Below are 27548 nucleotides of genomic sequence, written 5' to 3'. Positions count from 1 at the left end.
CAACGTGCACACGATGGATATACGGACCCCATACACGTAGCATGTACGCTATGGAAATACGGACCCCGTGCATACAACGTGTACGCTATGGAAATACGGACCCCGTGCATCAACGTGTTAGCTATGGGGAGACGGACCCGTGCATGCTACGTGTAAGCTATGGGGAGACGGACCCCATGCATGCAACGTGTAAGCTATGTAAATACGGACCCCGTGCATGCAACGTATAAGCTATGGGGAGACGGACCCCGTGCATGCGACGTGTAAGCTATGGAAATACGGACCCCGTGTATGCTACGTGTAAGCTATGGAAATACGGACCCCGTGCATGCAACGTGTAAGCTATGGAAATACGGACCCCGTGCATGCAACGTGTACGCTATGGAAATACGGACCCCGTGCATGCAACGTGTAAGCTATGGAAATACGGACCCCGTGCATGCAACGTGTAAGCTATGGAAATACGGACCCCGTGCATGCAACGTGTACGCTATGGAAATACGGACCCCGTGCATGCAACGTGTAAGCTATGGAAATACGGACCCCGTGCATGCAACGTGTACGCTATGGAAATACGGACCCCGTGCATGCGACGTGTACGCTATGGAAATACGGACCCCGTGCATGCAACGTGTACGCTATGGAAATACGGACCCCGTGCATGTAACGTGTAAGCTATGGAAATACGGTATATGTAATTGTTTTTACTTTGAAGAAACTCTGCATAATTAATGCACCTATGTTCATCTAGGTGTGCAGTGAAAATAGTTAACACATAACTGGCTCTCTTGTAGTTGTAGTAAAAGTATTGAAGCTTTTTAAAGGCACATGGCAAAACGAGCCGTATTATATATCTTATTTCAACATTAAATAAAGAATAAATATATATATACGAGTATACATACACATACACATAGCAACATATTAAATATACGGGAATAACATTATACAATAAAAAATCATTAAGTTGAATAACATGTGCACGATAAATATTATAACTATGTAGCTAAAAGCAAATAAAATACGTCAAATATAAAGGTATACGTACGTTTAAGCAAATATGATTCTTGTATTATATGCATATACATTTTCCATCCGAACTTATATTTACGAGAAAGGATCAAGTAAAAATCAGTTATAATAATTCTATTTTGCCACTTGTAATTGGATCTATTCTTTATCGTACATTAAGGACCAGGAGCGTGTCTTTCTCTCTACCGACAACCAGAGAGGAAGAACGGCTGCTGAAGAAGAAAGCTTGAGGTCTGTACACTCCGTCTTGTTCCCTTGCCAATGTGGCCAACTTCGTCTTCCCGTCCTTGTCAACCTGCAGCACTGTGTCGGACTCAAAGCAGCAGACGAACACGTGTCCAGCCGTTGTCGCGTGTACTCCGATAGGTTTCCTCAAGTCCGAGTCAGTGAATATGGCCAGCTTGTTACCGAGGTTGTCCAGGGTGATAAGTTGATCGTTTGAGTAGTTTGTGATGAAGATAGTCTTCCCGTCGTTACTGATGGCAATTTTGCTCACCGTGTAACCACCGGACTTGTCCTCGTACAGCTTTTTCACAAGCTGTCCCGTCATCGTATAGACGTACAGCGCGGTGTATGAGGAAATGTAAAGGTTGTTTCCGTGATAAGCTGCGCCGTAACAGTTATTGGTGAAACTTAATTTTCGCGTGGTCACAAGTTTCCCTTTTGTAATGTTAATGAAATGGAGTTCACGTCTAACACCAAACTTGTTAACACAAACGACAACCTCATTCCCGCCTATGTGGCACACGTCCAATGGATACTTGGGGACATCACAGTGGTCGACAACCCTGTACTCCTGGTCCAGGAGTTTCACTGTCATGTTGTGGTAATCTGAAATAACAACCTCGCCACCAGGCAGCTCACATATCCCTTCAATAGCACATGTATGTTTGTCTGAACTCATACTCACGTTGTACTCCTTGTACCCTCCTGTAGCGAATACATAATCTCGGGGGAATAGTGATATCAGTGGTTGTTTACAATAAACATTCGATTCATTTAACTCGCCAAATGTCTTCATCGAGGACAAATTATCTTCTATTCCATTATGTTTACGAAAAGTTATATCGTATTTGACAACAGTTGACATGTTTTGCAGAATTTCGGTTGCTTGTTTGATTTTTTCTTTACATTTTCTGAACCCAATATAAAGGGGTGGTTCGCCTGATGAGTCCTTGCTCTGTATGTAATCCATTAAGCTTTTTAATTCCTCATGCATCTGTGTGCAGGATTCCATATCTTTCTTAATGGACATTTCCTGATCAGCCACCAGACCGTCTAATTCTTGAACGGTCGTTTTCTCCATCTTGTCAAGAATGTCGTTGATTTTTCTACGGATTGCTTTGATTTCATCAACAAAGGCTGTTCTAGCCTTCCGCAGTGAGGAACTACTTTTCTTTCTGTCGTTTTCCATATCTTCTATCTGCTTCCTAATAAAAAGTACCCGTTTAGGTAGTTGACGAAACTCGGGATCTTTGCGGATGCCCTTTGCAACGTCTGGAATGTGCTGTATTGATGAACAGTGTCTGCAATGAAAGAAGGAAACACATATGTTTGTTTTATGAAGACGCTTGTTTATAACATTCTTCTAAAATCACATCAATTTAAATACTTATATTTCGTTGTCGTCTTCGTCGTCGTCGTCTTCCAGAACCTGTTGATATTTTGCTTTAAAACATCGATGTTCCATTTTTTTACTAAATAACATATTTAGATAATATCAAGCTGATCATAGATTGAAATGATGTCCATTAGTGTCTAACAATCTTAATGCATTACTTTCTGTAATAATCAGACAGACGGACACACAGACAGACACATATACACAGACAGACACACACACTGACAGACAGACACAAATACATAGACAGACATCAACATCGACAAACGGACAGACATACACACAGACAGACACATACACACAGACACACACACAGACATACACACAGACAGACACACACACAGACACATACACACAGACAGACGTACACACAGACAGACACGCACACAGACAGACACGCACACACACACATACACACAGACAGACATACACACAGACAGACACGCACACAGACACATACACACAGACATACACGCACACAGAGACAGACATACAGACACACATACACAAAGACACAGAAACAGACAAAAAGACAGACCGAGGGACAAACACAAAGACACACATACACACAGACACTTATACACACAGAGACAGACATACATACAGACACACATACACAAAGACACAGAAACAGACAGAAAGACAGACCGAGAGACAAACACAGAGACACACAGACAAACACACAGGCAAACAGAAAGACAGGCAGACAAACACACACACAGACATACAGACAGACAGGCAAACAGACAGACCGAGAGACAGACAGACAAACACACAGACAAAAACACAGGCAAACAGACAAACAGAAAGAAAGACAGACAGACGGCCATACAGACAGACAGACGGACGGACGGTCAGACAGACAGACAGCCTGTCTAGACAGACATAATTATTAATTGTCGTTAACATATTAATAACAGATTCTTGATAAATCTTGATATGCATCAGAAAATAATTGATGTAGTCACAATGAAATATGGCACATTAAAAGGAAAAAATACAGACAAATCAAGACAAATAAAAGCATAGCATATGTTTAAAAACCACCAAATGATTAATAACTAAATTGAAACGTAAATGGTACATGTATAGGAATTAATAGCATAAATTACTTTATAGTTTAAATCTTAGTATTTATAATAATATTTCTCAGAAGAAAGGCTTGGTTTAAAAATAACTTAGATTACTTGTTATGACGATGTTTTGCGAATTCATTCATTTAACGTCATACAGTATAAATTAAGTATACTATAAGTCGCATAGAGTTTATATTAAGTATGCCATAAGTCGCATAGAGTTTATATTAAATATACCATAAGTCGCATTGAGTTTAAATTCAGTATATCATAAGTCGCATAGAGTTTATATTCAGTATACCATAAGTCGCATAGAGTTTAAATTCAGTATACCATAAGTCGCATATAGTTTATATTCAATACCACAATCGCCAAACAACAGTGGCAGTATGTGTAGTAAGGCTCATAACTCTTAGAATGTGTCGAGTTATGTCCCTTGACTATCTGTGAAATTAGAAGAGCGCTAGAACCATTCAGAACTCCTCGGCCATTTTCCATCGAAACCAACCTCGGATTTTTGTCGGTACATCAGTAGAGGAAGATAAAAAAAAAACTAATTAATAGTAAAAATGAATCGTTGTGTTTAGCGTGTATTTTGAATCACTGTTCTTTAATTGATTGTCAGTGAAGCGTATTATTGCAAAGACAATTAAGATTTCCAACAGTAAAGTCATTAAGTTTAAATGCTGAATTGAAAATACTACGCAATCTACTTGCATATTACTTTAGTTCGGTCATTGTAAACCATCCATATACTTCCGAGATTGTTTTTTATGGAAAATGGCCGAGGAGTTCCGAATGTGTTGGAACAAAATTATTACGCATTATTATGTTATTTACAGCGTCATTTTATGTACGTGCACGACATATTCTTCTAGTCAAACCGCACAGCTAGAAATTTTGCCCAAATCATCGTGAGTTAAAAGAGAGTACTTAAGTGTTTCTTAATATTTCTCCATTTGAATACAGGTCTTATAATATAGGATCTGACACGAATAACGAGTATATATATCACGGTATACAAGGGCGGCTCCAGGACGTTAGATGGGGCGCTACTTAGGGGCGTTACCTTTTTAGTTGCTCATCTCCCTCAAAAGCGAAATCTATTTGTTTGGAAGTGCTGGCAGGGGGGAGAGAGTTTGGGGTATCCCCCACCCACCCCAAAAATAAAATAAAAATAAAAACAATAAAAGAAAGACAATTTTAGTTCAAATTGTGGACGTTGGGGGTATTTAAGTATTTCAAATATATTGCAATAAAAAAAAACTTGGACGATTTCAGAGGGGGTGGGTTTGCCCCCCCCCCCTCTCCCCGATCCGCGACAGTGTTGACCAATAAAATACAGTACAATTTTGTTATGATTGTATAAACCGGAGACAATGTTAAGCATGATTAAACTATTTCAATCAGTTTAAATACTGTGATTGTGTAATTGTAACTTAAATAGTCCTTGAAACATACCTATGATCCACGGCAACGCACACATGGCAACACAGCTGGTCATGGTCACCACATACCAGCTTGAGCGCCTCCCCGGGGTGCCTATCGCATCTCTCAAGGACGTCCACCATCCCTGGTGGTGCTGCCCATTTCTTCACGTCCTTCCGGTCGAGCACTGTGTGCCTCTTGTATAGCTTATTGTGAGTTGAGACACAGTTTACGCAGTAATATTTCGTGCACTGATTACAGAAATGTTGAGCTTCCGTGTTCAGTCCATCTTCTTCGCAAAGGGAACAGGCGAAATCATGGATGAAATCACAGCCCCTCTGAATGGAGGATTTAAAATTTGATGCCATAATCCTGCCACATTTAGGGTTAAATATTATTGATGTCTTCTCCCTGGCCTTAACTTCCAACCAGGAAATAAAATAAACAGCTTCTCTCTCGCCTACGTTATAGGTCACGTGATTGGTTTTTATTGATTGACCTCTTAAACGCAGACTTGTATTGAATATGTTAAAGTTTCGGTATGATTGAAATATATTTGATGAAATACATAAACACTTTATAAATGGCGTATCATTTAAACAGTTACATCATAGAACTGAACAGCGTCAACGATGTGTGTCGGTTTAACCTCTATTTTGTTCTCAATTTTTAGCGAGAATTAATATGCAATTTAAGAAAAGTACAATAACCTAGCAGTAGCCTTTGCCCCCCCCCCCCCTCGCACGCCCAAATGGTAGGAACAAAATGATAAGGGTAAATAAATCGTTTTCCGGTATTAAGCTTAAGACTATGAGACTTTTTATAACCTCCACCAGCCCAAGCTCCCCAGTATTTAGATAAAGCATTAAAGGCCTTTTTCTGGCCCCCTACTTGTAGCTAACCCCCACCAACCTCCTTACACGGCAAGTCTCCCATACAGTATAGTATGAACACATGCAACCTCGACCCCAATCTCCCATACAATATAGTTCCACTCCCCTCATCTCCACTACAACTCCTCCTCTCCTCTCCTCTCCTCTCCTCTCCTCTCTTCTCCTCTCCTCTCCTCTCTACACCTCTCCGCTACTCTCTTCTCCTCTACTCCTCTCCCCTCCCCGCCTCTCCTCTCCTCTCCTCTCCTCTCCTCTCCTCTCCTCTCCTCTCCTCTCCTCTCCTCTCCTCTCCTCTCCTCTCCTCTCCTCTCCTCTCCTCTCCTCTCTTCTCCTCTCCTCTCCTCTCCTCTCCTCTCCTCTCCTCTCCACACCTCTCCGCTCCTCTCCTCTCCTCTACTCCCCTCCCCTCCCCGCCTCTCCTCTCCGCTCCTCTCTTCTCCTCTCCTCCCCTCCCTTCCCCGCCTCTCCTCTCCTCTCCTCTCCTCTCCTCTCCTCTCCTCTCCTCTCCTCTCCTCTCCTCTCCTCTCCTCTCCTCTCCTCTCCTCTCCTCTCCTCTCCTCTCCTCTCCTCTCCTCTCCCCTCCCCTCCCCTCCCCTCCTCTCCTCTCCTCTCCTCTCCTCTCCTCGCCTCTCCTCTCCTCTTATCTTCTCTCCGCTCCTCTCCTCTCCCCTCCTCTTCTCACCTCTCCCCACCTCTCTTTTCCTCTCCTCTCCCTTCCTCTCCCCTCCCCTCCCCTCCTCTCATCTCCCCTTATCTTCCCACTTCTCCCCTCATCACCCCTCTTTTCCCCATATCTTCCCTCCTCTCCTCTCCTCTCCTCTCCTCTCCTCTCCTCTCCTCTCCTCTCCTCTCCTCTCCTCTCCTCGCCTCTCCTCCATCTCCTCTCCTCTCCTCTCCTCTCCTCTCCTCTCCTCTCCTCTCCTCTCCTCTCCTCTCCTCTCCTCTCCTCTCCTCTCCTCTCCTCTCCTCTCCTCTCCTCTCTCTCTCCTCTCCTCTCCTCTCCTCTCCTCTCCTCTCCTCTCCTCTCCTCTCCTCTCCTCTCCTCTCCTCTCCTCTCCTCTCCTCTCCTCTCCTTTCCTCTCCTCTCCTCTCCTCTCCTCTCCCCTCCCCTCCCCTCCTCTCCTCTCCTCTCCTCTTCCCACCTCTTCCATCCTCTACACTCCCCTCCTATCTTCTCCCCTCCTCTCCTCTCACCTCCTCTCCTCTCTCCTCCTCTCCCCTCCTCTCCTCTCCCCTCCTCTCCCCGCCTCTCCCCTACTTTCCGGATCCCCTCCTTTCAGTAACAAAGCATTGTCGGCATATGCCAATTATAATTTATAATCTATATATTGTATGGGTAGTTTGGAATGCTCATGAACAAACATAGTTTTCTTAACTGTCGCTTTTTTAATTTTGCGTGCTCAATGTTACTTTTGAATATTGCAATAACTTATATGTCTAATTTTAATAGAAATAGTGGGATCATTGATAAATAACTGAATTTTGAAACATAAAGGACACATATACTTTGTTCGGAGCGCTTTGATCTGGTGTCAAATTGGGTAAAAACTGCAAACAATTTTTATTCGTTTTAGCATTGCTTACATTTCCTGTCATTGATGGAATCCATGGATTAATACATAATCATAGAAAATAAACAATCATTAATATGTTAGCATATAGTTTGAAAATAGATTGAAAAAAAGAATAATTTTCAAAATATCTATTTTACAATTTCTTATCAAATGGCAATAAACGCGCAATAATATTTAGAACCAAAATGGCGCTGAACTTTTGGTTATCAGGGTACGCTGCATCCATTTAATAGTAAATTAAACTTGTGCATTGAATAATATAAATTTGTTTATTACGAAACGGATATTTACCTAAAAGTGAAGAACCATTATCAACATTATGCTACCGTTTTCACTGACTTTGGTATTCTAAGGAAAATACAATATTAAATCATACAATCAACAGAGCAGCATCACCAGCAACAGCAGCAACGACACAAAATATCTATAGAGCAATTTTAATGACAATAACCCGGTAATGGTGAGAGCAGCTGTACAAAAAAGGCAAATGCAATTTTCACGGTTTTGAATAATTCAGAACAAACAAGAACGAAGCATTGTTTTTAAAGGCATGCAAAATGTTACGTGACTGGTTAATTATCTTCTTATACATAATTTCACCGACCCCATATCGACGACTACCATGACGGCCGACCGGTCCGGCTCTCACCGGCCCAGGGTTTGTACGGCCTTTACGACATCTACTTCCGGGGACTTACGGGGTGGCACCCGCGACTACAGTTCCATCGGAAACAGACGGAAGCGTCGTTTATTTCGGGTTTAAAATTCTCATCACATTATTTCGAGATATTCTAATCTTATAAAAGTTTTTCTTTAAAGATGCACTCTTACTCCCAAATAAGATTTACCACAATTAGTACATTTGTTTAAACATGCCAAAAAGGATGAATGAATGTCAAAAACAATTGTTCTTATGAAGGATACCAAGTTTAAGTTGAAAGAAAGTTGCAGAAAACAAGGTATTTATACCTTATGAGACGAAAGTAGATAAAAGTAAATCTTTTTACACTCACCAATCATATAATATTTTATTTTTGCGTTTTCAGCTACTAAAAACACGGTTACAATCCTGCTATCAATAATAAATATTTTCCTCAAATGCATAACTAAGTATTTGGTAAGTAGTTAAAGGTTTATCACTCAATAATTGTGTTTTTATACATGTGTATATATGTATATATTCACTTTTAAATAAGAATGTCACTTTAAAGCTTTTAAGCAGTTGTCTCAACTTTTAAATACTTTCAATATCGAAAGGTTTAGGTGAAGAGATACTTGTTTAGTTTAGACTGGTAAAGTTTAGATCGATTGTGATGAAAGTTGGTTTCGATTATCATCACGCTCGAGTCTGTTTCCTGGGTAGCAACCAGTACTGGTGTCCATTCTGAGAGGCCATAAGAAGGAGCCCTTAGTGGGAATCGAACCCAATACCTCTTTGGTGATAGTCAGACATCTATATCATTATACCACTCTCACCTTGTTGGTGCTCGAACCACGCACTAGACCCCTCTAACCATGGTGGGGCTCGAACCACGCAGCCACTTGGGTGAGAGGTGGACACCTATACCACTTGATCTCTCTAACCATGGTGGGGCTCGAACCACGCAGCCACTTGGGTCAGTGGTGGATACCTAAGCCACTACACCCTTCTAACCATGGTGGGGCTCGAACCACGCAGCCACTTGGGTGAGAGGTGGATACCTAAGCCACTAAACCAATCTAACCATGGTGGGGCTCGAACCACGCAGCCTCTTGGGTGAGAGTAGCTCACTTATACCGCTAGACCACTGTCACCCTGGTGGCGCTCTGACCACGAGTTTCTTTGGTAAGAGTTGTAAAATAAGCTTTTCTCCTGCAAACCTAATTTTAGTTAAATGTAATTTGATTCAGCAGTTTGAACAAGGAAAATTTAAAACAATCTCAATTATTTGAAAATGTATTTTTGAAGTATTGGATATAAACACATGTTTCTGATGATGGCGGAACACTTCCTGAAACCACATACCTTATACATGTATATACTGAACGGAAGATATACATTCCCAAGTTTTTTAAAAGATAGTAGGAAGCTTGAAATAAACAATTCAAAAGGAAAATGATACTCACAAAAAGCAACTGATGTTTTTCACACGCGACACTTGTTAGGATATTGTTTTCATACTTAAAACAGGAGTATACTGTCGACCAATTTATAATGCAACCGATACTTGTACTATGGTTGAGAGTGTTTTCTCAGGTTTTGTCTACCAACTTACGTACTAGATACATACGCAAGGTTATATCCGAATCCAACATATAAAGTATACTCTGAGTCTATTTCTAAAATCTGACATTGTTATAAGAAAAGAGTTGCAGATTTTGCGTACATCGTTCATTCGTGTGCGTACCGAATACTAAATACTGATAAATCATGCCATCTATCAATACTGAGTACGATATGTCATTGGTATATTTCAGCATTACATTAAACTGTGATTCAAAAACAACATTTGAATATTTCATAGACACACTAAAACCAAACAGATAATTAATAAAATAATTTATACTGAATGTTATGGTCTTATTGCGACATTATAACTAAAAACATATCAAATATTTAAAAACCTTTAACCAAATGAAGCGCAAAAGTATTTATTTGTTTTTAAATCAAAGAACAACCTCGTAATGAGCTACCGTATTTAAACGGTGAGTACCAGACCCAGACGAAAACCGTTTTTTGGTCGACTTTGAGCCAATTCTGGCCCATTCTTCAGAATGCTTTAAACCAGTTTTCCCTAGTAACCTATATGGGGAGGTAAGTGGGTATGTCATATTCAGCACTAGTAGCTGATGATTTACGAATGAGTACCAGGCGTAGGATTTTCCTACATTTATACAGGCCTACTTTTGGAGTGCTTTGAATAAGTAAATGAAATTGCAAAGACTGGTGATCTATATGGCATGGTAGGCGGTTGTATCCACAATTGAGAAAAAGACTGCCGTAAAACGAATCGCTTTGCATAGTTTGGCAGACTATTGGCGTGATGAACACCAGTTAATGAGTTAACCCAAAGTGGTGACCAATATGTGTGGTAGGAGGACGTGTCGCTCAAAGTGGTATTCTGAACCAGTTTAATTCGTTAAGCAAGAAATAATTCCCATATCGTGACTATACGGAAAAAACAATATTGTTTATGCACATCAACACTTTTAATAATGGGTGGATCTCACAATTTGCCAAAATTGGAAGTTAACACATTAATGTTGCATTCTTTTAACTGTGTTGGTGTATTTTGTTAGCATACCTGATTACAGTTGAAGGATGAATACATAGTACAGCGCAAAGTATCTTTAGTTGCGCGGCTTGTACAATCGCTTCAAGTGTAAAATTATCACACAATGAGAAAGGATGGTCTGGATTAATATTTCTTTTTAAAGTATGTCTGAAGTACTTATCAAAGAAACAATAGTATAATTGGAAACGCTGATCATGAATCATACCGTTACAAACGGTCCTGCTAAAAGCATTTACGAGCTCTTAAGAACTACTTCAAGCTACTAAGAGCTTCTAACCACTACTAAGCGATCCTAAAAATACTCTACAATGTAACAATGTAAGGAAATTAATCATATTAAGGACACTTAAGATAGGATGTTTATTTTCAAGTTGTTCCATGTAATTGCGTATTTATTACAAATCTGTTTATGATATCTCCGGTCATACCGGTCTTGATAAAGACATAATCCTTTAGATATTGCCATCTAAAAGTTAAGCTTAATTTAAAAAAAAATGAATTTTAAGCATCGGGTATGACAAGGGTCTATAATAACCCGCAAAAGTGGAAAAACATTTATTTAATATTTTGTTTAAAATTCATAGCGTCCTTGGATTTGAAACTCATAAAATTGAGCGTTCAAGTAAATATGATTTCTTCAGGTTATGTTTTCCGCCTACTTTATTCTAGAAAGACCTAGGCGGAAAACGGGTTTTTTGTCGATTTTGTGAATACTTTAAAGGAGTTACCGAGTTTTCCCAGAATGGTGACCTATATGTGGCGGTTAGTGGGCGTGCCCTGTATAGCACACTCTAGATGTCACGCCTAATACACTCAGGTGATTACAAGAGCGAGCTGGAAAACTTTCTTTGTCGTTTTGGGCACAAATTTTCGCGAGTGCTTTAGATAAGTTAACGAGTTCTCATAGAGTAAAAACCTTTATGGGATGGTACGTCAGCGTGAAGTACCCAGAACCAGTTAAACTCGTTAAGCAGCGATATATTCATGGCCGGGTAATAAATATATAGTTTCAGCAAAAACAATATTCGTCAAGATAACCATTGCTCCGGCCGTCCGGCTATCCAGCTAACTTCACGTACTTGGTACAGAGGCATTAGCGAGGCATGCATTGCTAAAAAAAGATTTTAGTTTGATCTTCTAAACGATATGACTAAAAACAAACGTTTACACATCTAAGGTCACGATTTCTTGATAGGTAATATTATCATGGAAATAATCTCTTGCATACAAATAAAATAAATGTTCAGTGTTGTTTGAGGTCAGAGTCCATTAAATAAATTTCCTATATATTTTGTAGTCAATTGCCCCATTTAAAGGCAAAATAATACTGATTTCTGGTGCTTAACGACCCCTAACTCTCTATATATGGAGAAGTTTGCACTTGTGTTCTAAATATTAAACAACCTTAGAAAAAAAAACTTATGTTTCTTATCAGATAAATGAAATCGATTGAACGTGATCACTGTGTGTTCGATACAATGACCACATCCGATAAAGGAGTACAAACAATGCTGTGCATTTGTAAACTAATAAGTAGATGAAGTAGATCCAGCATGTTCAGCCTATGTTTTAAATCACAAACCATTCAGCTTCAAACCCTATAAAGATGTAAAGTAGCCAATGGTCTGTGATTGTATAACCATGCTTTGATTCACTGTCATGTGTAGATTAAAAGATAAAATAGCATGAAATAGTGAATACTCTTGTCCGAAGAGGTGCAATTTGCCCTTTAACGCTATCGAATGAAACTAGATTTAAAAAACGTGCGTTTTTAATAGTTTTCATTTTCATCAATGCAGGAACATACTGGTTTCCACATGTGTTAATATGATCAAGAATTATCAGATATCTGACGCATAACAACTACACAGATGCGTGTAAAAGGTTACGCCGCTGTAACCGAACATGTAAACGGCTGTCAGCCCGAACAACATACTTTATCAGCAAACCGAAGGCATATTACAAGTTCTATGCAAAGCGTGAAACCTACACTAATGTTGTAACATGTTTTAAAGTGGTTTCTTTGTTACACATTAACTCCCGTATCGGCACAGTAGTATGTAGAATCGGCGTACCCGTTCTATAAATTATGCGCGGATTAACTACAGCGCTATTTACTTATACCACACGCCAGTTATTGCATGTTTTCCTGACAACGTGGTACAAATCAGTTATGTCGTGTGGGCACCGTAACTTTTTCTTAACCCTTCATTTATTTTCAAAATGAATTCTGCCCCAACTTTTGTTAACAAAGTTATCATAGTGGTGTATACATTCCAATGTTTATATTGTTTATAATATACCACAGCTGTATTTGTTGCTTTATTATATTTAGTTTTCGGAATGAAAATAAGAAGTGTTTATTTTATAATTCATATATTATATCATATTTTGATTGCTGTTGATCGGTATAAGAAACAAACAAGCAAAACATTAGAAAAACATAAATTGCAAGATTAAGCTGGCAATGATATCGTCAAAAAAATTTGCGAACACCATCAAGTGAAATCGATTAATATACCATACCGTCATTTATGTGTAGTACAACATAAAAAAATCAAACCCTGAATGCATGAACGATCTGATGCGTTTCTGCAATAATTCAACTTCCTACGACAGGTACATGTAATTTAAAAGAGGAAATAAATATATGAGAGGTTTGTTTTGGTCTGCAACCACAGATCATATTAACACTTGAACAACAACGAAAAACATTAAAAACATTGTTATTGTAGCAAACCTTTCTAAGATGATTTATCTGACGATATATTCGCTGTTTTGACTTTGAAATGAAAAGGCAAAAGCTATTTTCATTAAAGGAAATCTGTTAATAGTTTATACTTTCAGAAACTCGGGTTGTTGATGCAGCTTCTATTATGTGTACACAAATGCCTCGATTTCTTATAATAAAATTGTTAAGATTGTCAAATAGAACTAAGAGTGTTTTTTTTTAGTTTTTTAAGGCTGAACAACAAATGTGAAAAATATATCGATCAGCAGTTACTTTCTATAGTTTAATTAAAAGAGGAAACTACTAGGACAACTCAAAGTAAAACTCAAGTAGTTAAACATTTAAGGCGAAAACTATGTTTAAAGGCACAAAGTTAGGGTACGCAGGACTTTGAAATAGAGTATACCCTTATTCGTGTTGTTCAATTTACACCAGTGTTTGGTTCATATAAAAGCCCATATTTTAAATACGATGTGTATAGAATTACCTGTGTTGCGTTTAGAAGTCGCCTGTATAAACGTAGTCTCTTGTCTGCATTGGAGATATCAAATCGTGATTTATTAATAAATATCACGATACTCCATCGACAAGCACGATTGTCGACCGTCCCTTGACGTCAATTTTGACGATGACGCCACGTGAAAATCATGTCACGAAATGTCTCATGCAGCGTATGCCCTGCTATAGAAGCCGATTTCTCACTGTATGGTGCTTGATAATCCTTCCTCTACAGCCTTCAATAAGGTTTGGCGTTGAACGTGCTGTAACAAACCGATCGCGGAGATGACGTGTACGTATTATATCGTCTGACGTGCTGACGTCATGCGAGTCGCACCTGATATTGGCCTGTCAAGTCAAGTCGAGTCAAGTCAAGTCAACCATGATTTTGTAAATAAAGGCCTCCGGCCCAAGATACATTTCAAAGTAGTAAACATCATACGCAATGCTTAAAAATGTGTCATAGTACATATATACATGAGATAAAAAAGTGTACAATTTTTTTTTATTATTCTCATTCCTTGATACTATTTATAAGATGAATTATGTACACTGCTAATTTTCTTATTGTGTTAAAGTCATTTGTAGATGATAGGGCATAAACACTATTCAGATCATCACCAGATACATACCAATTTAACAAATATTGATTCCATATATGTGTATATTTTTTACAACGATAAAAGGCATGATATTCACAATAAATTTCAGATATAGTATAGTTCAGTAGACATAAATTGCATAATCGATCATGCAGTGCAATGCTTCATATGCAAATCATGATTAGAACATCTTATTTTAGCATATGCAATTTTATGTTTTAGTGGCATCTCTATCAACAAATATCGTTCGACGTTAAGTAGACTCTTAAAGTGGCTGTAGTGGTAAACTTGGCTGGCATTACTCACATTATCGTGCCATGGTTGAGTAAAACAGTCAATTATCCTGTCTCTAAACATGTTGACAAATAAATTACAATCACCAATATCTTGTGAATACCAAGCATATCTAAAACCATAGTAAAAAGAAGACTTTTTACATTTGTAGCCCGACAGGTCCTAGGTCCTTCCCGCATCATCTAGGGACTTTACCATTATGTAACATTGCCTTGGATACCTTCCAGATTGCATAGATAATAATTTACACCGATACCTTATACAAATTGTAAAATACATTAAACAGAATGGTAATCTTCCACAGTCCCCTAAAACCATACAAGTATTGGTAGCTTTTCTTACATGCAAAAATTGTCTACAATTGTTTTTGAATTAATTCAATGGTTCGGCTATATTCATATCCCCATAACATAGTATTGGCTTAATCATAGCGTCAACAATCTTGAAAAGATCTTCAGTTGGAATGTAACCAAACTGTTTTTGATAGTTTTTCAAAGCAAAAATAGCCTTTTGTGCCTGAGAAGCTAGTTTAACATGAGCTGAACTCCAAGACAAATGTGGAGTAATCAACAATTCCATATATTTGTATACAAATATAGTTTGAATTGATTGTCCACGATATAACCATTTTTCATATGCTCGTAGAGGGCCACCATTACGGAATACAATGGTTTTAGTTTTATCAAGATTTATTTCAATTCCAGTATTAAAACAAAATTGATCGACTGCGTTTACCTGTTGTTGTAACTTAATTGCAGTTTCAGCGCAATTGGCAACATCATCGGCAAACATTAAACATATAATGTCTGGAATATCATTAGTTATAAAAATGCCTGAACCACAATTTAGCCTTAAAATAAACGATAACTCGTCTATAAATAGGGCGAATATGGTTGAACTTGGCTTTTCCCCTTGTCTTGTACCAGTATTACAGGCGAAGGACTCCTTGACACTATTTGAGACTTTGACACAAGAGGTTAGGCAACAATACATTGATTTCACAACTCTTAAAAAATTTCAAAACACAACATTTCTTTCTAAGGATGAAAACAACTTAACATGGTTAACTTTATCAAATGTTTATGAAATCGACATACAAACAGTATAAACGGCCACATTTCTTTGAAAGGTAATTTTGAGTCATCGCCTGTAGACAAAAAACATTGTCAATAGCTGAATATTCACGACGAAAACCAGCCTGAGATTCATCATTTTTTTTTAAATTTTCTTCGACCCAGTCATACAATCGTTTATTAATTACACCGGAGAAAGTATTTTATTAAACAAAAGCAAAAGAACTGGTGCAATATCAGCAAGTGTGTTTTTGATAAAATTTCGCCGGAATACCATCAAGTCCACAACATTTACCATTTATCAGTTTTGATATGGACAGTTCAATCTCATGTAATATAAACGGGGTCATTAATTAAGCGAGCTCGCCGTTTCATCGGCATATGCATGATCATTTACAATAAAAGGATTAACGACACGAGAGTATTCAACAAATAAAAGTCCACGAAAATACTGGAACCATTCCTCACTAGAGTCAATGGCTTTAATGGGCTTACTCTTCTCTAGAACTTTCCAAAACGAACTGGGATTATCACTTCTATTTACTAACGACAATCTATTCGAACGTTGATACTCGTAAAGTTTTCTGTCATAAAAATTCTTAAAATATTTTTACATGTCTTTATAAAACCGGAGATCTGATGCTAAAAAGGTAACTCTGAATTTACGTAGAGCAGCATATTTTATTGATTTTAATCGATCACACTCATCGTCCCACCATGCGAGCTGAGAAGAAATATATCGAATCTTCTGCAACAAGCATCTGCCCGCTTCCTGATATACGGACGTAATAAAATATACAGCAGAGATTGCATTCGTACCTATGAATCCAATCAGTAATTCATACTGATTTTCTAACAAGTCTCTAAATTTAAAAGAAAAATCATCCTTTAAAGAACTCCGCCAACAGAACTTCTTAATTGAGCCCTGCGAATTTACATCATCTTTCTGTTCATTATTGGAAACTCAATAACACATGAACTAGGAAAAAGGTCTGAATAATCTCTATCTAAGACCTTAAAATCTTTGATATACTGAAATAACAAAAAGACGCGACAACACTAGCACCATCGTTTGAAAAACATGTAAAATCGACATCTTTATTACCAGGAAAGCGACCGTTCAAAAAATGAATATCAAAGATGCAACTCAAATTAACGAGAGATTTCCCATAGTTATTACCTCGTAAAATATCCTTATTATTACGATGATTATCAAATGTACAAACACCGTAATCAGTCTTACACACTCCCTATTTTTTTTTCCGCTGTACTAAGCGTGAAATTTTCGAACGAGCTACGTAAAATGTCTAGCGACGGATTTGTGTGTACGTCAACACTATAGCATTGTCAAATCCTAGCACGGTTTTCACTACTTAGTCTAGGCATCGTAAATTGATAAAGCAATCGCAACGTTTGTCAGAAAATCGTTTTGAAAATCATTTACCGGGTATACATGTGTCATTTGAGTGATCAAAAACTGCATAGTATAGTTGAATAAGTAGCACGTGCAAAACGTGCGCTGATCCACTCCTGACTCCAGTTATGTGTATTGGAGCATGAATTTGTTGTGTGCGTGTACCAGAACCATGAAATAAATACATCATTGACTCTAACTTCACAATTCAAAGAAACATCTTCTCCTAAACTTCTTCATCAATTTTGTGAAATCTTTACGGTAATGATCTTCTAGTCATTGTTTTATTTCAATTAACTTATTTGTATACATACTTGCAGTTACAATTCCACCTTAAAACGGTTTCTTAGTATTGTAGAAACCCTTTGGCTCGATATCCCAGGGACCGGCCAAACTACTTTGAGCCTCGCAAATATCGAGCCAAGCGGGAATGTTTACAACGAGTAAAACAAAAGCGGTCCTTAACATCCAGTTCGTGCCAACGAGAAAATCGAGCCAAGCGATATCGAGCCAACAGGTTTCGACTGTATACGGTTGTAGAATAGTTTTACTTAATTATGTTAATGATAGTTCAGCGTTGTCATGACGTCATATTTGTCTTTCGCTGAACGTAAAAAAAAATCGGCTTGATTCGCAAAGGAAATTCGCTTTTTTATTTTTTCTACGATACCAGGCCCCAATATCAGGAAAATACTGAAGTCAAATCTCAAACTCATTCTCAACTCATTTTACCATATACATGTACTTAATTCCACTCGTATGATCTTTGATTCTTGTAGCTCATTATTAAACATTTTGAAAATCAGCGAGACTAAGCCAAATGCCGCGTATAATGTGATTTTTTTTTTTTTTTTACTTGTTTTGACTTCTGAAAATCAGAGATTACTTATGGTGATGATTACAATTTTATTAGTAACATATTGTGATAGGCTGTGATTGACAGTACTTTTTATGTTTTAGCTGCGATTGACAGTACATGCATGTGTTAAGCTTGTTTCTGAACTTGACTTCACTCAAATTTTCAATGTGTTAAGCTGCTTTCTGAACTTGACTTCACTCAAATTTTCAATAAGAATCTGCTCTTGATAGGTTTAAGCCTACACATTTTCAATAGCTTATAAAAATGTACAATTCCAACATGACATCATATCTTATACTGTTTCACGTGTGCAAAGCAATTTTAAATACTTAGTCTAAATTAAGTTATATATCTTGTCTTAAAAAAACCAAACACCAACCAGCTATTGGCAGAATTTTGTAAATCCAAGCCTGAGGTCATTCCATGTTTAATGCTTGTCGGCACAGGGGGTATTTTCTGTTATATTTAAATAAATATTTACAAAACAGCTTCAATATGAATATTATCATCATTTTGTGGACATATAAACATAAATGGATGTTTTTTCTGTGATGTTTAAGCCTTAAAACGTGAACAAGCCTTTAACTACTCTAACATTTTATAAGATGTTCTTGCAATAATGTGTGTGTCTAATGGTATGTGTTTATTTTTACTCTTTATCAAAACAAATAAAAATAAATAACATGTTTGAAATATTTTATTTGTTCATATTTTATACAGTGTGCGCAGGTCATGAATGCATTGTCCCATTCAAAACATATTGCCATATTTCTCAATTTTGATATGCCTGTATTCATGGTTGAACAATGTAGTTAATAAATAATTGAATACAACTTGGAAAACTTGAATTTATCTGTTGGTACACATGGATACAAGGTATGATGAGTATGAACAAACCATTTTACATGTACCTCAGTATTTCAAGACCATTTCGAATGAATAATTAAGGAGAAACAGATCCTAATCAAAATATCAAAATGATTTAAGTATCTATCATGTGTTTCAGGTACACACACTTGCCCGAGGGTCGGATTTTTCGACCCGGACTTGAAAAACATGATTGATATTTTTTTTCTTGCATATCTAAAATTATAAGCTTGTGGAAAAGTTGACGTAGAAAACGCACTTTTGTACAGTTCACCAAAAAGGGCGTGCGACGTTGTTTACTGACGTTGTAAAACGCAGTAATTTTAAATCACTAGTGACGTCAAATAGTTCCTCTAAAATGAGAGAAGTCTAGTGGAATAGCCTTACACCTTCAAACTAAAGCAAGTATGTGCCTTGCCTGAAGTTTCACCTCGCATCTCGCGAGATCCTGGTTTCCGATTTTCCCTTGCACTAATCTACCAGCTGGGAAGCAATATAAAATTATACGGAATGCTGTTATGGCCATCGCCTATGAATGTGTTAATCTGAAACACGATACTTGATAGTATGATGATGTAAACGAGAAATCACGAAACTACGATAATGAAAACGCGACAATACAATGATGAAAACGCGATAGTACGACAGCGATACTACGGCAGTTCGATGGTGATAATGCGACTATCGTTTTTCACCATCGTATTGTCGCATTTCACCAGCGCTTACATAATCGTAGTATCGTATTGTCGCGTTTTCAACGCCGTACTGTCGCGTTTTCATCATCGAACTGTCGCGTTTTCATCATCGTGATATCGCGGTTTCATCATCGTACCGTCTCGTTTTCATCATCGTACTATCGTGTTTTCATAATCGTATGTTGTGTTTTCATCATCGTACTGTCGTGTTCTCTACATCGTTCCGTCGCGTTTCATCATCGTTTTGTTGTGATCCATCATCGTACTAGCCTTCCGGTACACATGCGCATAGAATAATTTGCCCTCCATGTGACAAAATGTCGGTTTCAGGAGTCCTTGCATTATGTCTTCAACTGAGGATTTTATCACGTATTTGACAATGATCTGAAATACTGTTTATTTAAAAGATTTAACAACGATTTAAACAATAAAGATTGAATTATGAATTGTCTTTAACAATTTTTGTTCAATATAACAAACCAGTCAAAACAATATCTCCGAACAGTTTTCAAAATGCAATACCTCTCAGTTCTCATCATCATCATCATCATCATCAGCAGCAGCAGCAGCAGCAGCAGCAGCAGCAGCAGCAGCAGCAGCAGCAGCAACATCATCATCGATATCGTCACCATCATCAACGTCAGTCGTCGTCGTCGTGGTGATGATTATCATCATCATCATGATCATGACCATCATCATCATCATCATCATCATCATCATTTACTTTTTGTTATTTCTACCATTTCTCTTGTACAAAGTATTGAATCGTTGTTTATGAAACAAATCAATACACGTAACTCAAATCAACAAGCCACATATTTCCGATATCATTTCAATATCATGATATATTCAAAACATATCTATACATCTTTTCTCAAAAATAAATGCATTGACAACCCTGTATAGAATTTGACGCTTAATTTCTCATGACTTTTAAGTTTTAACACATTGTTTGGAAGAAAAAAAAACATATTAGTGTTTGAGTCACGTCTTCGAAGATGACAGGCGTATTAGAATCGATATGTCTAGAAGTCATTAAATTTAAATCATTCAAAGCAAAGATGTTTTTCAATGAACTCAACTCATACTTTTTTAAGAGAGTACTCATAAAGATGTTTTTCAATACCTGTCATACAGACAGAACGCAATTCAGTATGAATATAATATAATAAGACTTAAAGGCCCAACCCTTGTTTTAAAGGGACTCGATCATGGACTGTAAAATGCCCTTTTTTAATTACGAAATAAAGTGTTGCAAATCGTAAGGAGTGTTAATACAAAACTACCAAAAGCTCGAACCCTTCAGCAAATGGCGATTGAAAATTAATTACGGCTGTGGTGTTGGTTGATTGACATTATCTCGTGATGTCATCAATGTATCCTTAAGATGTTAACATATCCTCATCACTTTTTCACGTCCCGGTGGCCGTTAGGACTAAACGGATGTACTCTACTTTTTTCTTGACTTTACCGGCGTGGGTTCAAACCCCACTAAAACCAAAATACTTTTTAATGCTATAATTGTATTTTTTCTGCAATTTCGATATCATAGAGTCAAATAATGATAAAATAAGTGTTTCCTGATGCATTAACAATAAAAGTAATTTTTGGTAAAAAAGACATGAGCGAGTCACTTTAAAGTGGCACTCAGTAAAACAGAATGTCCTAGCCAGAGCGTTAATTAAGCTAACAGAAAAATACCTGAAGTACTTGAAACCAATCTTATCTTACATGCAAATTGCTCAATTGACTATACATGTATAATATATAGGAAAAGTATTTATTGGTACCTGAAGTTAATGTTTAATGTCGCTGTCTGTTGGTAACCATACACAATGCGGTGTACTTTAAGTATGTGCTGGCTGATTTCTAATACGTTCAAAAAATATTAATCGACAACACATCATACATTAAGTTATGTACAGTTTGTATATTTGCTATTTTGTTTCAATTTTAATGGATGTTAACGCCATATTTTGCAATCTTTGAAGGGCCTAATAAAAAACATTTTAAGTTATTTTTGGTAAAAAATAATTCTGGACACAAAACCCTTTCAAGTGATATCAATATAATATGACGTCACCAGGCAACTGTAGTTCACATCTGATTGGGTCGAATACCTTATTAAGGTTGTCTTATAAACCCGTAGGCTCGATAGCCCAGGGACCGGACGAAATAATTCGAGTACCGCAAATATCGAGCCAAGCGTGTATCCTTACATAAAGTAAAAGAAAATCAGTTCATAACGTTCAGTTCCAGCCAATGAGGAAATCGAGCAAAGCGATATCGAGCCAACGGATTTCGACTGGATGATTTATAAAATATTTCTTGCGAATTGTATAAACCATTCATATATACCAAGAAGAGCGAGTGCGAGTTGGGCCCTTTTAACATAATGAAGTTAAAGGACACGTTTCACTGGTGGATCCCAGGGCGGCGCCCCCGGCAGACCCCCGCACCACCCCCTTAAATCGCAAAAGTTTACTTTTTATTTTAATGTATGAGAAAAATAGTTAAGAAGCAAAAATGCACCATTTCGTACTAGAAAGAAAATTTTCTTGGGGGATTGCCGCCCCACCCCCTCAATACTTTAAACCAAATTCATTTTGGTTCTGAGGGAGGGGCACGATTCAAATGGTTACGCCCCCTAAGTAACGCCACTTGTACGCGCCCCTGCATCTTACTTCAACAAATGTCTGACGCTTCTAATAACTAAAAAATATCCGCAGACTCTAATGAGTTCTATAACACCAAAGAATTGAAATAATGACAATGCTTGACATGTTTGTACCTGCGTTTCAGAGGTTAATGGAGACCGCATTTAAACTGTATACTTGTTATATTTTATACTTTTATTTTACAATTAACATGTCGAGCAATTTAATTATCCTATATTTATATATATTGTAAATACGACCTTGTATACTTTATATGTTTATTTCGATAATAAAATATGTTAAACCATATGTCGAGCGTGATTTATTGCCTTTTACACTAGTGTTGACTCGAATTAAACTATTTACGTATTACATACAAATGTAAACGACTTACTTGGTATGCACATTCGCGCCAAACACTAAGATTGTTTTTGTTATTTTTGCTGCTATTATTACACAGTGATGGGAATGAACTCCTGCTTTGGTATCATTTTACCTGTACACAATTTAGTGACATTCAACCTAAAGTATTATTTTTTCTTCATATTTATCAAAGGGGTCGCTCCTACCAACAAGCTAGCATAAAATAACTATGAATTACTGCAGTTTAACAATGTCAGAAAATCTCGAAATCCTATTTAGGCATTTCGAGATTTTCTGACATTGTTAAACTTCAGTAATAGCACTGTCACACAGGACACTTATTTTACTTCCGTCCCGGGAGACGTTTAGTATTTTGTTTTTAGTGGCGCGGCGGGGAGTCGAACCTGCGACCCATGGATTGACAGACAAGTGTGTCACAACTGACCACGGATCCGCCACGTGTGCTATTTGTATTGACGAAGTATCCTTTAATTGGTTCATTGAATGGTTAAATGCCATTGAGGGTCGTGTTTACTGGCTGTATATAGGCAGGGGCGCCCTTAGGCATACTCCAGTACGCCCGAACGAACAACATAATTGCAATCTACGTTACCCCGAAATGGCAAGTGCTTAAATCCCTACATCAAAAACAAAAATCGAAGACTAACGGATTATATATCTGATATATTGTAGAAAGACATCTTGAATGAAACTCAAAAAGTGTCCGTGAAATCCAAATGAAATTATTCGCGGTTCTAATTGTTTCTTATTATAGTTGTTTGCGCTAGAAACCGGTACTTGTTAGCGGGAATATTATTCTCGTGCATGATTTTCCGTGCACGAGATTTAGGTTCAGTATATAAGGCTTGTGCGGGGCGTATTCGTCACTCGAGGTTTATTGGTAGCACTAAACAGGTGTATGTTCCCACCCGCCCTCCAGCGTGAGGACTGGGTATAGTAAGGTCAGTGCGGCGATCCAGCGTCATACAGTAGATGTTCGCATATTATTCCGTTCTGACGTACGTTACAGATACTACCTATATGGCAAAGACGAACGAACGAGCCAGACTCAATCTATTTATCTTACAATGTAAAATTTGCTACCAATAACAAACCTTATTCCTAGTTTTGTCTTGTTGTTTTGATTTGGTGTTTGGAACAAGTTTGATTAGCGAATAATTGTTTTACTCATGATAACGTGAGTAAATCTAAATTAGCTGTTAGATTTTCATCCAAATTTTAATTTTCTTAGATGAGTGTTTCACCGTTGAGTATGTGTTCATGCTCTTTCTTATTGCATAAGGGACGGATCGATACGCAACAAAAGACCCTTATTCAACAGTTTTATTTGAGTCAATAAAATTTCAAGAGAGGCGGAAAAAGAGGGGGCTGGCGGGGATAATAGTCTAGCAATTAAATTATAGTCGCCTTAAATGGTTAAAGTTTATGTTAATTTAGCTGATTAATGGCGACCAGAATGCTTGAAAATGATTTTTTGATAACTGGATTCTTTAGTACTAATGAAAGATGTTCATACTTTAATATGTCTCTCAAGTAAAAGGGGCATACAATTAAACATGCTTCCAGGGGCGTAGCTAGCCCTCTATTAATGTGGATTCATAATTGTGCTATGGGATTCCGGGGGCATGACCCCTCGGAAAAAATGAAAACAATGGTCCAATCTGGTGCATTCTTGGCGTTCTGATGTGCTTTATTTAGTACTGGAAAATGGACAGTTAATAATGGACAGGATTATGGAATCAAGTACGCATACTGCATACGCGGCTGATTTTTTCTTAATATTTTTGTCAGAATCATGTTGATTCAGCCGCATATAAGGCAGTTTCGCGCCTGGTTTCGGGTACGCCTATTATAGGTGAACGAGTGCTTCATGCCATCTTTGCTTATTTATCATATTTTATTTCTATTTTTTTCAGACTGCACATTTGCGAAGACGAAGCACGGATACATGACGCATTTTACATTACTTCAGCAGACAACCCGTGCACGTGAACGATTCGCTCGTTCGTGAACTAACAAACCGCTTCCTACCAGATGAGCCTGATCAACACTATCTTGCACGTGACGTCAATCTTGTGACGTCACAAGACCGAAAGCTCCTGGTGCACTTTCAGAAAATGATGATTTTTTATCCTCTACACTTTTGTTTGACCATGGTCCATAATATCCTAATGCTTACTGTATATGTATTTATTATATGCTTTCCGGTGGTTTGAAGAGATTAATCAGTGAAAACAATGTATAATTCACTGTTTGAAACAGTCGAAATATCAAATGGATATTTTTCACTGTTTTAAATTTTTTGCCCGCTTTCAGTTCCAAATCAAACGTCAGCGCGCACAGGGCTAGGGCATCGACGCCATTTTCGAAATGACGTTACGTAAGCATACACATTGGCGTATTTTTTTTCTAAAAAAGAGTAATTAAATGACTTCTAACTCCATTGTTAGGCATTTAATAAAATAAAAATTGTTTGTTTCAAGTAAGATAGCAATATACCCTGTGATCACACAGAGTAGATATTTCACTCGAGGCATCGTCATGCGTGAATAATATATAACTTTTGAGCTCAATCGGTGAAATATATTACGATCTTACACTGAAACAAACAGTTATCCTCTACTTCATTGATCAAACACCCTCAACCATTTTCTCATGCATTTATGATCAACTTAAAACTGTTTATACACAATTTAATGTTTACTCTAAATGTTCGCAAATTAAGTCAGTTTACTTCGAAATTAAACCTTTTTTTAATTTAAATTTTCAAATTAAAGTTGGTTTTTAACTGCGGAAAGTAGTTGAATAAAAGGGAATAAGCGGTCGCGTACATCTTGAATATACGGGCGTGGCTGGACCCGTACACGTTTAGACCCGTACACTAATACGTATACGGAGCACCACGTGTACGGACTTTACATCCACGACCCAAACTTGTAAATATATTGAGTTATTAATTTCTTAAATAATTTAACACTTATACAGAAAAACATATTTTAACCGTTATTTTTTTAACCAAAAATTAATATATAAATATACATATGGATGTACGGAAGCCGTATCCTGGCATGCTCGGGATGGAAGAACGGACTCCGTACATACAACGTGCACACGATTGATATACGGACCCCGTACACGTAGCATGTACGGGATGGACAAAGGGAACCCATGCATGCAACGTGTAAGCTATGGGAAGACGGAACCCGTGCATGTAATGTGTAAGCTATGGAAATACGGACCCCATGCATGCAACGTGTAAGCTATGGAGATACGGACCACGTGCATGCTACGTGTATGCTATGGAAATACGGGCCCCGTGCATGCAACGTGTAAGCTATGGAAATACGGACCCCGTGCATGCAACGTGTAAGCTATGGAAATACGGACCCCGTGCATGCAACGTGTAAGTTATGGACATACGGACCCCATGCATGCAAAGTGTAATCTATGGAAACACGGACTTCGTACATGCAACGAGTAAGCTATGGAAATACGGACCCCATGCATGCAACGTGTAAGCTATTGAAATACAGACCCGTGCATGCAACGTGTAAGCTATGGAAATGCGGACCACGTGCATGCAACGTGTAAGCTATGGAAATACGGACCACGTGCATGCAACGTGTAAGCTATGGAAATACGGACCCCGTGCATGCAAGGTGTAAGCTATGGAAATACGGACCCCGTGCATACAACGTGTAAGTTATGGACATACGGACCCCATGCATGCAAAGTGTAATCTATGGAAACACGGACTTCGTACATGCAACGAGTAAGCTATGGAAATACGGACCCCATGCATGCAACGTGTAAGCTATGGAAATACTGACCCAATGCATGCAACGTGTAAGCTATGGTAATACGGACCCTGTAACGTGTACGGGGAGGATATACGGATTGATAACAGTCTCCGAACACGTTGGTGCAATATTAATATTTTATAAATGCAGTATTATGTTTAATTCATTTGATAATAATTACTAAAACAAACAATATACATAATTTGTGTAAAGACGTTTTGGTGCGTTTTAATGGCCACGTAGCTATTAATCAAAAATATTTTAATAGAGGTATTTTTACTTAACACGTATCGCATTATGTTTGTTAATGTTTTGATCATACTGTCTAATGAGTTCAACATAATTTTGCATTTAATATAAAAACAAAATGTTTTTTGAATCCATCTTTATTGTGTGCCTTTAATTGAAAACAAAACCAACTATCACCAAGGTATATGTTGTTATTGTTTTTATTTTTAAAGAAACTCTGCATAATTGTTGCACATACGTTCATCTAGGTGTCCAGTGAAAATAGTTTACATATAACTGGCTCTCTTGTAGTTGTAATAAAAGTATTGAAGCTTTTTAAAGGCACATGTATTATATATTTTATTTTAACATTAAATAAAGAATAAATCTAAATATATATATATATATATACGAGTATACATGCACACTAACAACATATTGAATATACGGGAATAACATTATACAATAAACAGTCATTAAGTTGAATAACATGTGCACGATAAATATTATAACTATGTAGCTAAAAGCAAATAAAACAGTACGTCAA

General features: G+C 37.6%; 1 protein-coding gene across 1 annotated transcript; it reads right to left on the bottom strand.

Annotated features, from left to right (window-relative positions):
• Window positions 1–691: 691 nt before the first annotated feature.
• Window positions 692–5593, bottom strand: LOC128218080 (uncharacterized). Its single transcript, XM_052925616.1, has 2 exons — window positions 5191–5593; window positions 692–2558 (listed from the first exon to the last, which is right to left on the bottom strand). The coding sequence occupies exons 1-2, from the start codon at window positions 5523–5525 to the stop codon at window positions 1178–1180; spliced, it is 1716 nt and encodes a 571-aa protein (XP_052781576.1). The 5' UTR covers window positions 5526–5593; the 3' UTR covers window positions 692–1177.
• Between the last annotated feature and the right edge of the window lie 21955 nt (window positions 5594–27548).

This window comes from Mya arenaria, chromosome 14 (assembly GCF_026914265.1).
Source record: "Mya arenaria isolate MELC-2E11 chromosome 14, ASM2691426v1".
NCBI classification, from domain to species: Eukaryota; Metazoa; Mollusca; class Bivalvia; order Myida; family Myidae; genus Mya; species Mya arenaria.
The sequence above is the reverse complement of the archived record's forward strand: the minus strand, read 5'-3'. Positions and strand labels throughout refer to the sequence as shown.

What these genes read in the sequence shown, in the direction of transcription:
- LOC128218080 (XM_052925616.1), bottom strand. Translation starts at nt 5,525, where the DNA reads ATGGCATCAAATTTTAAATCCTCCATTCAGAGGGGCTGTGATTTCATC. An exon ending in TGCGTTGCCGTGGATCATAG is followed by an intron (nt 2,559 to 5,190) that starts GTATGTTTCAAG and finishes CTTTCATTGCAG; the next exon opens with ACACTGTTCATCAATACAGC.